At 37.0% G+C, this 11,722-nt stretch overlaps 1 protein-coding gene across 10 annotated transcripts in view; it reads left to right on the top strand.

Moving 5' to 3' along the window:
• Window positions 1–11,722, top strand: part of KIAA0586 (KIAA0586 ortholog) — a 125,367-nt gene that overhangs the window by 17,996 nt on the left and 95,649 nt on the right. For 2 of the 10 annotated variants that reach the window (XM_024731465.1, XM_024731467.1), the window contains 6 exons: window positions 905–1,186; window positions 2,082–2,152; window positions 3,875–3,944; window positions 4,880–4,949; window positions 10,105–10,279; window positions 11,016–11,237. In XM_024731465.1, coding sequence (XP_024587233.1) covers window positions 931–1,186; window positions 2,082–2,152; window positions 3,875–3,944; window positions 4,880–4,949; window positions 10,105–10,279; window positions 11,016–11,237 — 864 coding nt within the window. In that variant the 5' untranslated portion in view covers window positions 905–930. Of the gene's footprint in view, window positions 1–346; window positions 1,187–2,081; window positions 2,153–3,874; window positions 3,945–4,879; window positions 4,950–10,104; window positions 10,280–11,015; window positions 11,238–11,722 lie in introns of those variants that run through there. The other 8 variants (XM_024731470.1, XM_024731464.1, XM_024731472.1 and 5 more) reach the window with 6 other exon arrangements.

The raw sequence follows: 11,722 nt of genomic DNA, 5'->3' as shown, positions 1-11,722 counted from the left end.
AAACTAATTTACTTAATCTCGCGTCCCTAACGGTCTGCGGGAGCTACCCTGTAAACAGTCCCTAATAAAATTGGTATTGTCATCTACGTTGGGAGCTCTTCAGGTCTTGGATGAAACTCCCGAGTGTTATTCAATGTTGTAAGTCTTGTGGGGCAGTGTACTGCCTTTAATAAAACAAAAAATTCACACCCGTTTTAAGCCTTTTATGTTGGGAGTTTGTTTCCACCCGGAGAGGGATGGAAGAGCACCGGAGAGCGTTTAGCTTTTTGGTTGGACGATTTCATGGCGCGCATGCGTGTTGTGTCTGAAGGGCGGGTTTAAAGGGAAGTAGGTGTTGACCCGCGGCTAACTGAAGCTGTTGTCAGCTTAGACCCGTGACTCCGCTGTTGCCGAGGGTTCGGAAGACGCAGAGGGGTGAATTTAGGTGTCTGATGGTTGCTTCTGGAGGGGTGTGTAAGACTCTTTGGCTGAAGAAAGCTATTAAGCTTCTTATGTGGGTGATTTTGAAAAAAATAGCATTTCGGTTTTACCTGCTTGACTCCCTCTTCTCAAATTTTAACTCCGCCTCCACATCTGGTTGGTTTTGCACTGCCATCTCTACGGTTGGGGAGTGCTCTGTTATTGTTATTATTGCTAATGCGGTCATTCTCTTGTCATCCTCACTTTCAGATTCATTGGCATGGTGCATTAATAGACTGAGTGGGATTAATGGGTAAATATGTTCTAGTCGTCTCTAATCCTGGATTAAATACCAAATTGAAATTTCTAGCTTTGTGCATAGTCTGACGTTTTATTTAAAAGTTGATGACTGCATGTTTCAAAATCACTTGAAATTCACGTTTTCTTTATCATACTCCCACTTTATTTCTTCTCCCTTACCCCTGCCCCCCCGAAATCCTCAAAGCGGTGAAAATTTTGTTCTGAAGTTTTATGGACCCAGAAGAAAATTCTGTTCATAATTGTGGGACTAGTTTTGTTACCAGTAATATGAAAGGCTCTGAGTTTAGCCTGGAAAAGAAAAAAAAGGTTAAAATACCAGCGAGGAGACTTCGTGAGGTAATTTCTCCAAATCAGGGAGATAATTTGCCTTTGCTGAAAGATGAGTTGTCCCGTGTTCCTCCAGCGTTGTCTGCAAATAAACGTCTTCCTGTTAGAACTGGGAAGAGCTTGAATGGAACGTTATGTGGTATGTGATTCCGAATAGTTTCAACCAGTTTTCACTTCTGTAAATCTTTAGTCTTTATTTTCATTTCGTTTTTTGTGTTTCAAAATTTAGAGGACTTTTGATGATTAAATTCCTAAATATATGTCTAGTTTGTACAGGCGTTTGAAAAGTGACCCCTTTTCCTGGGAAAATGGCCAGGCACCCACAGTCTACATCGAATAATCCTGAATAGATAGAATGAATAAAGCATTTTGTATTTTCTTTGCGTGTTTTTGGCACACTGTTCTTGTCCACAACTGTGATGGACACACTCAACTAGTGTGATGTGCTTACTTTTCATCAGTAGTGCTGGCTTTTTACCTTCTGTTTGGATAGTAGAAAAGCACAATTTCTGCATTTTGATGGCTTCCATGTCCCAATTCACTTGTCTGGAGCTCCCTGAAAGTGAAGATAGCATACGTTTTACCCACTTCACTGGTAATTAAATTAATGAATATAAGCGCAAAAAACAAAAGAATAAATAAAGCAGCTTTTATAGTGCTGCTTTTGAGGGGTACAGCATAACATAGGCCTGCTGTTAAATCAGGCTTTTATATCATGCGCATGTTTTATTCCTGACAAATGATTGTACCCATAGTTTGTCCAAATCCAATAGTGTAATGATATATTTTATAACATTTTATACTTATCTCATTTGATTGTCAGTTCTGAGCCCTTATTTTCCAAAATATCAGATGTAAAAAACCTTCATCAGGATATATTTAAGTACATTTTAAGATTTTTGCATGAAGAGTGGCTTCCAATTTAATTAATTGCATTAATATGGAGTTTATAGTTCTTGAATTATGTTTGTACAGTTTCAAAAGGTAACATTCTGATTTAAAAATCACTAAAATTGATTCCTTTATTTTGTTAGGTTCATCAGACTTAACTTCTGCCAGAAATTATCAGCAGCCTCCATTAGAAAATCCCACTGTGTCAGAAAGTGTAAGCAAAAGAATTCTTAATTATGCTCATGTTAAAATTTTAAGTATTGGCAAATAATGGTTTTTAAAATTTTGTTGGATTAGCAACAGACCTTGTTTTTATTTAAATTTCATTTACCAAAGAAATGTTTTTACAAACTGTAAGGTAAAGGTAAAGCAGCCGTAACAACATAATAAAAAAAAGTGAGGTGTGAATTACATATCATTCAAACTATGCTGAAGCCTTTTGTGTACTCTTTTTTCTTTTTTTTTTCTTTTTTTTTTTGCGGTACGCGGGCCTCTCAGCGCCGCGGCCTCTTCCGCCGTGGAGCACAGGCTCCGGACGCGCAGGCTCAGTGGCCATGGCTCACGGGCCCAGCCGCTCTGCGGCATGTGGGATCTTCCCGGACCGGGGCACGAACCTGTGTCCCCTGCATCAGCAGGCGGACTCTCAACCACTGAGCCACCAGGGAAGCCCTTTCCTAGGAACTTTTAATAATGGGTTCACAGAATTTAAGTGTATGTATGTACCAAAGTTTATTTGTTCATATTCCTGTCATTTGACATTAAGGTTTTTTCCCCCTTGTTTTTTATAATATAAACAACCAGGTGATGAACAGTCTGGTATATATCCTAACTCATTTCCTTGTATTAATTTCTAGGTGTAAAATTATTAGATAAAAGATTATGCATGTTTTTTTGCAATGTTTCTAAATTGCCTCCAGAAATACTATATCAATATATATTCTCCAGCAAGGTCATGAGTAAGAGTTAGTGGAGTTATTTCCCCCCGTCTTTATTTATACGAAGCATTAAAATTAAACCAAAAAAACCCCTGCCATTTTGATAGGTGAAAAAGGCATCTCATTGTTTTATTTTCTATTTCTTTTATTATTAGTGGAGGGGAAATTTTTTTCATTTATATTGCCACCTGTATTTACTCTTTTGTGAATTACATATTTATGTGCTGTGCTTTTTCTAAGGGATTTGTGGGAGTTCTTTACATTAATTTCCCAGATACATTCTACTGTATTGTTAGCCTCATTGGCTATTTTTAGGAAGTTAACACCTGTTATCAGCAGATAGCTTGGATCAGTTTTCTTTTATGATTTTCTCTTTTCCCTTTAATGATTTAGCAGGGAAAAAAATGTGTTTGTAAGGAAGATGAAGCAATGTTGACTGAACCTAGTACTTAAAAAGTCATGGTGTCTTAGCACTGAATAGAATCTTAGAAACGAAGTCTAGGGTTACACATGTGAGCAGAAAGCTATTTGCCAGTAGGTGTCACTTATATAGTGAAGTCTTCTGAGACCACATTATAGCTTAGTGACAAAGAATACTGTGATTAATTTGTGATATTGTGCCATGCGTTGACCATCCTTACGAACTTCATTTGACTCACAGTGAATCACATTTTCACATTTAACTATAGCCACTGAGATGTTACATAAGTTGCTCTGCTGAGAGTACCAAGTCAGGATTTGAATCTGAACTTCAAGGTCACAGTTGCTTGCTTGTTCACTTACCCATTCGTTCACTTGATGACAGCTCATTACTCATTCAACAAATCTTTGAGTAGCTTCAAGGTACCTAAGCATTATGGTGGTGCTGGGAATTAAGCATAAAAAACACACAGTCCTGCCCTCCCAAGGCACAGTAGTCACATGGCTAGTAGGTGGTAATTGATAAATAATAAATCACAAAGTTTATTTAGCCTTTCATTTCTTCCTTTCATATCTTAAAGGATTTTTCTAAAGATGTTGCAGTGCAAGTGTTGCCTTTGGATAAAACAGAAGAGAACAACAGACAAAAAGGTAAAAGGATATATTTGATTTTTTTTGGTAAAACATACATAACATAAAATTTACCATTTTTACCATTTTTAAGTGTACAGTTCTGTAGCATTAGGTATATTCATATTGTGCAGCCATCACCACCGTCCATCTCCAGAACTTTTCATCTTCCCCAACTGAAACTCTGTACTCATCGAATACTAACTCTATTCCCCCTCCCACCATTCTACTTTCTGTCTCTATAAATTCCACTATACCTCATATATATGGAATCATACAGTTTTGTCCTTTGGTGACTGACTTATTTCACTTAGTATGTCTTCATGGTTCATTTATGTTGTAACATGTAAGAATTTCCTTGGTAAGGATAGAATTTTAGATTTTTAGACATTCATTGATTTTTCTTTTTAGATATTCACTAAACAGCCTTATAGTTTTTTCTTACTATTTTCATTTTTAATTAGTTTTTCCTTCCTAATTAAGCTACTAATGGAATCTCTAAAGTCCAGAAAAAGGTTTGTAATGGTAAGGGTACTTTTATTATTGCCAACGTATTGCATAGGTTTGGTATTTGATACCTGTTTATACATGCTGAATTCAAGTTTTGTTTAGTCTTTGGTAAGATAATAGATTAAAATATGCATTGAAAAAATTTATTTAATGACAGTTAAAAAGTAGTTGGTTTTATTTTCATCTAAGCAGTTTTATTGTTAGAGTTTGAACAAATGTCTCTAATTTGGCCCCAGGTGTTTTTACACAATTTTTTTCTACAGTCTAGGGTTATAACTATTATTACTCAGTCATTTAATTTGTTCCTTACCTTTTTAAATTGAAAGATCATATTGCTGAATCCCCAAACATTTTTTTTAGTTAAAAAAGTTTTTCTTTGAGTAGCTTATCAAAATTTAATAAATTTTCAGGAATCTAAAGTATATTTTTGTGTTTTGATTTTGCAGCAAATGACATCTTTATTTCTCAGTACACTATGGGACAGAAAGATGCTCTAAGAGCAGTTTTAAAACAAAAGTAAGTTTCATTTACAGAAAATAGGTGGGCCATTTCTTGTGTTTCTATATGGTTCTCTAAAATCAGCTTTATTTATACTTTGCACCTAGGAAAAAGTATTTTTTTTTAAAGTGTGAAATATATATATGTGATAATATGTATAAAGCATTTTTCATGGTGCTGGGCATGTGTAAAATACTCAGTGGCTGTTAACAATTATTATTATTATTATTGAAGATGTATTGTCCTAAGCACTTTATGTGCATTAACTCATTGAATTCTCTCAAAATCCAATGAAATAGATTCCATTACTATCCCAATTTTACAGAGTCCCCATTTTATAGATAAGGAAACTGAGGCAGAGAAGGATTGATTTTCCCAAAGTCATTTAGCAAGTATTTACTGGGCTGGGATTCAAACCCCGGTAGTCTGTCTTTAGAGTCCTCTCTTAGTCACCTCACTATACTGCTTATAGCAGTAGTCAAGTAGTTCCAAATATATAATACTTACTACTTACTATCAAAGGACATTTAAACTTTTTCTGGTTAAGATTTGAGAAAGGGACAAGCTTAGCGTCTGGATGGAGTGAAGGGGAATGTGGCTACTACTCTATTCAAATGCTTCCTCCCAACTTTATCTTTAATGCCAGTGAAATACAGAACCAACTCTGACAACAGCACCATGCTAAACATGAAAGAATATAACACTGGAGGAATTTTTTTTTTTTATCATTAGTGGCGGTGGAATGAGATACATATTCTTAGGCTAAATGCATTCTACTCCTAAACCAGAGCAGCCTGGGACGCCCCTTAGAAAATAGGAAAAATGTTTACTTACTTTTGAACTCTCATTTTATTCAAAAAGGAAATTTTAGATTACTTCTATAAGTGGAAAGTTGGTATTTCTAATAATACAATGAAAATAAGTATATAACTATTAAAATAAAGTTTATTCTTTTTCACCTATAGTTATCCATGGTATACATATTATACTCTGGGAAACACTAATGAAATAAATATTACCTCCAAACTACAAGGGTGTGATCTGAGCCAGCCAGAGTTTCACAACTGGTTGTTTTGCTTAATGGTGCTTTTCCTTTTTACATTTGATCAGCCTCCAGTTCCCAATATGTGATATGGTGGTTAGGAGGAGAATTTGGATGGTAAATTGCATTCTGGGATTTGTAAATACGTAAGAAAAGGCAAAAGTAAGGGCATGAGGGAGTAGTGCAGTCTCCCAAATTCTATACTTGAACTAAAAATTGCAGACTACATATGACTCATTTGGAGAGAAAGTGATTACCATTTCCATCCAGCTGACCCCGGGTGGAAGTGGCTGCTTGCAACTGTAATGGAGACTTCATCAACTTGCCTTCAAGTCAGAACTCTCAGATCTGAGAGGGATAAGTTGTTTATATACAAGTGGACAGTGAGAGGTAACTGAACACTACTCCTCTTATCTGTTCACAGTAGATCTCTCCCCATTTCAGGATGGATGAACAGAATTTTTTTTAAAAAGCAAAAAACAAAAAAACTAGAAAGGGCCTCTGAGAAGGTCATTGCAATGTAGAGAATAATAATTGAGTCAGAAGTATAAAATGACTCTCATACTGGGTTAAGAGAGAGTTTGCTGTAGTCAGTGTCACTTGAATTTTTTTTTTTTTGAGAATGGTGGATGGAATTTGGCAAAGTGATTCTAAAATTTACTTGGAAGGACACACAAATTGAGAATATATACACATACTCTTAAGAATACATACATGTAGAATGCACACAGTTGAGAATAGCTAATTTTGGAGAAACAGAAATGGAATGATGGTAAATCTGCCCTATTTGCTACTATAATATGCTGTAAAGCTGTGATAAAAGGTAATCAGCTGGAGCCTTTGAGGAATGAAGAGTCTGTCCAGAGTGTCTAGAACAAGGGTAGAATGTCCTTACATGTGGCTGGAGAGGTAAGCAAGGGGTGAGGTTATAAACTACTTTAAAGAAGTTTGGACTTAAAGAGAAACAGCAAATCATTTAAAAGTTTTAAAGTATGATGTATTTTTCTTAAAAGGCTCACTCAGGTAGTTATGAAAAAATGGATTGGAAGAGGACTGGACTGGAGTCCAGGAAACCAGTTGACTATGAATTTTTCAGGAATCTTCTAAAGAGATGAATTAGATTGGTCCTGAGTACATTGGGGAGTGGTGGAATGTGAGGGTGGGAATCATGCTGGGCTGTAGAGGAGTACACAGGTTTGGAAGATGATCTGGAGATAGAATTGACAGGAATTGCTGCTTAGATGTGAGAGTGAGGAAGGAGCTAAGGATGGATCCTAGATTTTTAGCTTGTATAAATGCATAGTCAGTAGTAGTATTCATTAAGAAATGGAAGCCTTGGGGGAATAAATTTCATTTTAGACGTAAGCAGGGGTTTGAGGTATCTATGAGACATCCAGGTGAAAAATGTCTGATAGGAAATTGAATATAAAGGTCAAATTTACAAAAGGGGTCTAAGCTAGAAATCCATAAGTCATCTGTATGTAGATAGTAGTCTCAGCTCTGGAAGTGATTGAAGTGACTCGGCGGGAGTGTGAGAGTGAAAAGAGATGGCATAGGGTAGGGCTCTGAGAAAACCAAACCTTTAAGAGATGTGCAAAGAAAGCAATGTGGCTTCTAAATTGTTACTCAGAAAGTTTATCCAGAGGTGTAAGAGAGTATGGTCTTAACAAAACCAAGGGAAATGAGGTTCTAAGTTTGATAGCTGCTCAGAGGTAAAGAAAGATAAGGACTGAAAAGTGTCCATTGAATTGAGCAAGGCGAGGTATTAATGGCCTTGGTAAGAGCAGTTGCAGTGTAGCATTGGGATAGATGCCAGATTCAGAGGATTTAGGAATAAAGAAAGTTCTAGAAAAAGACTAGAAGGAAACAGTTTCTTCTGAATGGGAGAGTTAGGTGCATTTTTTCTAGTTCTTTACACTTAGAAGCTCATTTGCTGCATTGAGCATTTATTAATTTGATAATTGGAAAAAATAAAATTTTAAAGCCTATAAAGAAGTTGATGTCTAGCCTTATAATGTTATTTTTCTTGTTGGTCAATTTAATGTATTAAAGTAGAATGAAAGATCTTAAAGGGTAAATCACATTCAGACTTCAGACAGAAATTCTAAAAGATACAGATTATCTGAATTACATTTTCTTAGTACACCACTCAGTCAGCTAAATATATATTGGGCACCTACTATGTGCTCTTTCTTAGTTGCTGTTTGGTATAAAAGAAGTCCCCGGCCCCCCACCCCAGGTTGCTTAGAGCTTGGCTGGGGAGAGAATAGGTAGATATATGGAGGAATGCATGATAAGAGCTGTGAGAGGAAACATTCAATACATTGTTAAACTGTTCTGTACAGACATTTAAACCATAGGATGGCTGACTGTCAAGCCTCAGTTGTGTGGTATAGGAAGTAAATGCAAAAGTAATTAATGAATGGAAAGATCAAGAGGAAATGTTATGAGAGCAGGCTTATTGAAAAAGGTAAGGCTTTTGTTGTATCTTTAGAAGGATAGAGTAAGTTAGGTGAAGAAGGTTGAGAGAGTGAGAAAAAGCATGGAGTCAGCTGTGGGAGTGGCATGGCGTAGTCAGTGAGAGCAGTGTGACTCAGGAAGAGGTGGTTTTGGGAGGAAAAGTGCAGTATGTATAGGGCAGGGCCAGAGGATGGAGTGTGTGGAAGGCCAAACAGGAAAGTAGCCTATTCAGTTGCCTATAAGGAATGATTTTAGATTTTTGAATGGTGGGAAAATGTGTGTGGAAAGTTTTTAAGCAATTAGAAACGGGAAGAATGAAAAAGTTGGCCAGAGATGATGGTTTGTACTAGAGCAGAAGTCTGAAGGGAGAAGTGCTGTTTGAGAGAGAAAGCTTGGTGTTTTGGGACGATCTCTGGGAACTGGTCCTAACTCAGCTGCTTACTAGTTCTGTGACGTGATCAAGTAAATCCCGTTACCTCTATGGACCTCAGTTTCTTGATGTGAAAATTAGGAAAGATGGGCTACTGGGTTCCCCCTACCTCCATAATTCCATGACACTAGTCCTGCAATTGTGATGAAATAATTGACAAAACCTGATGACTCAGTTGGGCATGAGAAGGTAAACGAGGATAGAGAAGTTAACTTCAAAATTTTGAGAATGAGAGAAAAATGATGCTCTTAATAGAAATGAGGCAACATCAGTGAGGAGTAAGTTTAAGAGCTCTGTGGCCTTCTTCAAAAATCAAAGGATGGGGCTCTTCCCTGGTGGCGCAGTGGTTGGGGGTCTGCCTGCCAATGTGGGGGACACGGGTTCGTGCCCCGGTCCGTGAAGATCCCACATGCTGCGGAGCGGCTGGGCCCGTGAGCCATGGCCGCTGAGCCTGCGCGTCTGGAGCCTGTGCTCCACAACTGGAGAGGCCGCAACAGTGAGAGGCCTGCGTACCGCAAAAAAATAAAAAGAAAAATCAAAGGGTGGAAATTCAGCAGCTGGAGATGGAGCTCATTCCTGTTGATTTTACTTAGACTTACCTTAGGGAGTCTTCAGTTTTGTCGGTGTTCTCTTTCATTGATTTCTTTTAGGCCAAACACAGCACAAAATTCACCAGTCTTTTTTTTTTTTTTTTTTTAGGTGTTTAGTTAAATGCCTTACTGTGAATATGTATCTATTTTCTGGACTCATTTTTAATCCAGACTGCTTAGTAGTGTATTTTGTGCCCATTTTAATAAACTAGGTGACATTTATTAAATCTGAATGAGTTAGAATTTAAAAAATTATTTTCAGCAGTTTTAACGATCCCTCTTGGGTTGTCTTACTTTGGGAGTAAAACTTGATACCTAAATTCTTAGAGCCTTTTCTGCATGTTTTAAATTTGTACTTCTTGACTATAAATCATTGTAATTGTGCCCATGTCTTTTCCACATGCATAAGTCATATTTTCTGAAATATCAGTGCCTTCAAGGAATTACCTTTTTATTTCTTTAGTGTGTAGTGACCTGAGCCTTAATAGATTTCATTAACCAAATGACTGATAAGATGCTGATAGTGAAAAATAGGGATTTAACTTAAAAAAATCAAGAAAACTCACCTGCAGCAGATTACCACTTGTAGGTATTTCTTCTAATGGTTCAGTAGAGGTTACTGAATAGATTTTATTCCTTTTTTATTTACAGAGCTCAAAGCATGCCTGTCTTTAAGGAGGTAAAGGTACAGCTTTTAGAAGATGCCAGCGCAGAAAAGGACCCTATTATTCAGGAGAATAGAACTTCACCCAGTGGAATTGATTCAGCTGCAACTGTGGCTGCAGCAACTGCTGCCGCCATTGCAACAGCAGCTCCACTGATAAAAGTATATCTGTTTCTTCCCAGATAGTCATTACTACTTTGTAAAATGTAAAAATGTCTATTAGAAACTGATTCTGTAATTGTTGTGTCCAGCCATTGGCTAGGGATATTGCTGTCTGTAGTTGTGAATTATTTCTCAGAAGCTGTGAGATTTACCTTTCATCCCTGTGTTAGTTCTAGAAAATCCTGGACTTTCTTAGTTCTAGCACTGAAAAATCTCATCTTGGGAACCCCTCAGTTCTGGGTACCTGGGATGTTTGGTCATCCTTATTTTAGAGCTAGAAGGGACCGTACAGACCATCTATGCCAAACCCCTCAGTTTGTAAATGGGAAAAATGAGAAACAGGTCAGAGTCAGCAATAAGGTCTTAGAGCCAATAGGGGGAGAGCCAAGACTGCTGACCTAACTCAGCCTCAGATTAGTGAAGTATCGAAAGCTACTTTGTTTTGCTATTTCCTTCTTTTTAATTTCCATTTAAGTATTTTTAATTTCCACTATTTAATTTCCACTTAAATAAAAAATGTGACAAATTTGTTATTTTTTATGAGAGAAAAGATCTACTTAAGGATAACTATCTTCTGCCTTTTATTTCTGTGATTCTAAAAATAAAGGCATAAAATCATCAGAAATTTAGAGGGCAAAAGCTCTGGTTTGATAATTTCTCAATACCAATCACTTTATATAATCTTTCTAGTAATTGAGCATATTTTTGATATCTTTGGATATTTTTACTGTTTTAGGTGCAGAGTGAGTTGGAATCAAAGGTCAATACTGTTACAGAATTACTCAATAAGTTACAGGAGACTGATAAACAGCTGCAACGCGTTACAGAGCAGCAGACAACCATTCAGAATAAACATGAGAAACTACACTGCCGTGATCATGGAAAGCAAATGAATGTGTTTATGGAGCAGTACATTAGGCATCTTGAAAAACTGCAGCAACAACAAATAGATATTCAGGTAATAAAGGGATTACACATTCCATGACCTTTTATCACGTGGATCTCTAAGCTAATATTCATTGATTATTGCAATAGCTCAGGAGATTGTAACAGTTTCAGTTCTTAAATAATGATTTGCTTTTGTTCAGAATTCTTTTCCTCTATGGGGTAACTCTGCATGTTCTAGTTCAGACGTCTAGCTCTGTGAGACCTCTCCTTATAGTTGGCTTTTCCTTCTTTTGTGGTATTTCCGTTGACGGCGTTTTTAAAGGGCATTTATCGCGTTGCAGTTTTTTGTTTACATCAGTGGCTCTTAGCCTGGGAACGTGCATCAGACTCACTTGGAGAGCTTTATAAATATACACGTGCTTGTACCTCTCAGAAGGTCTGAGACAGCAGGTCTCAGATGGGGTCTGGGAATCCTTGAAAGCTCTCTAATGATTCTGTTGTACACCCTTGGATGAGAACCACCTAGTATACTTATTTGCTTCTACATTTACTTAA

Source organism: Neophocaena asiaeorientalis, unplaced genomic scaffold (genome assembly GCF_003031525.2).
Source record: "Neophocaena asiaeorientalis asiaeorientalis breed wild unplaced genomic scaffold, Neophocaena_asiaeorientalis_V1.1 scaffold603, whole genome shotgun sequence".
In the NCBI taxonomy this organism is placed as follows: domain Eukaryota; kingdom Metazoa; phylum Chordata; class Mammalia; order Artiodactyla; family Phocoenidae; genus Neophocaena; species Neophocaena asiaeorientalis.
Note: the sequence above shows the minus strand (reverse complement) of the source record. Positions and strands in the feature narration are given on the sequence as shown.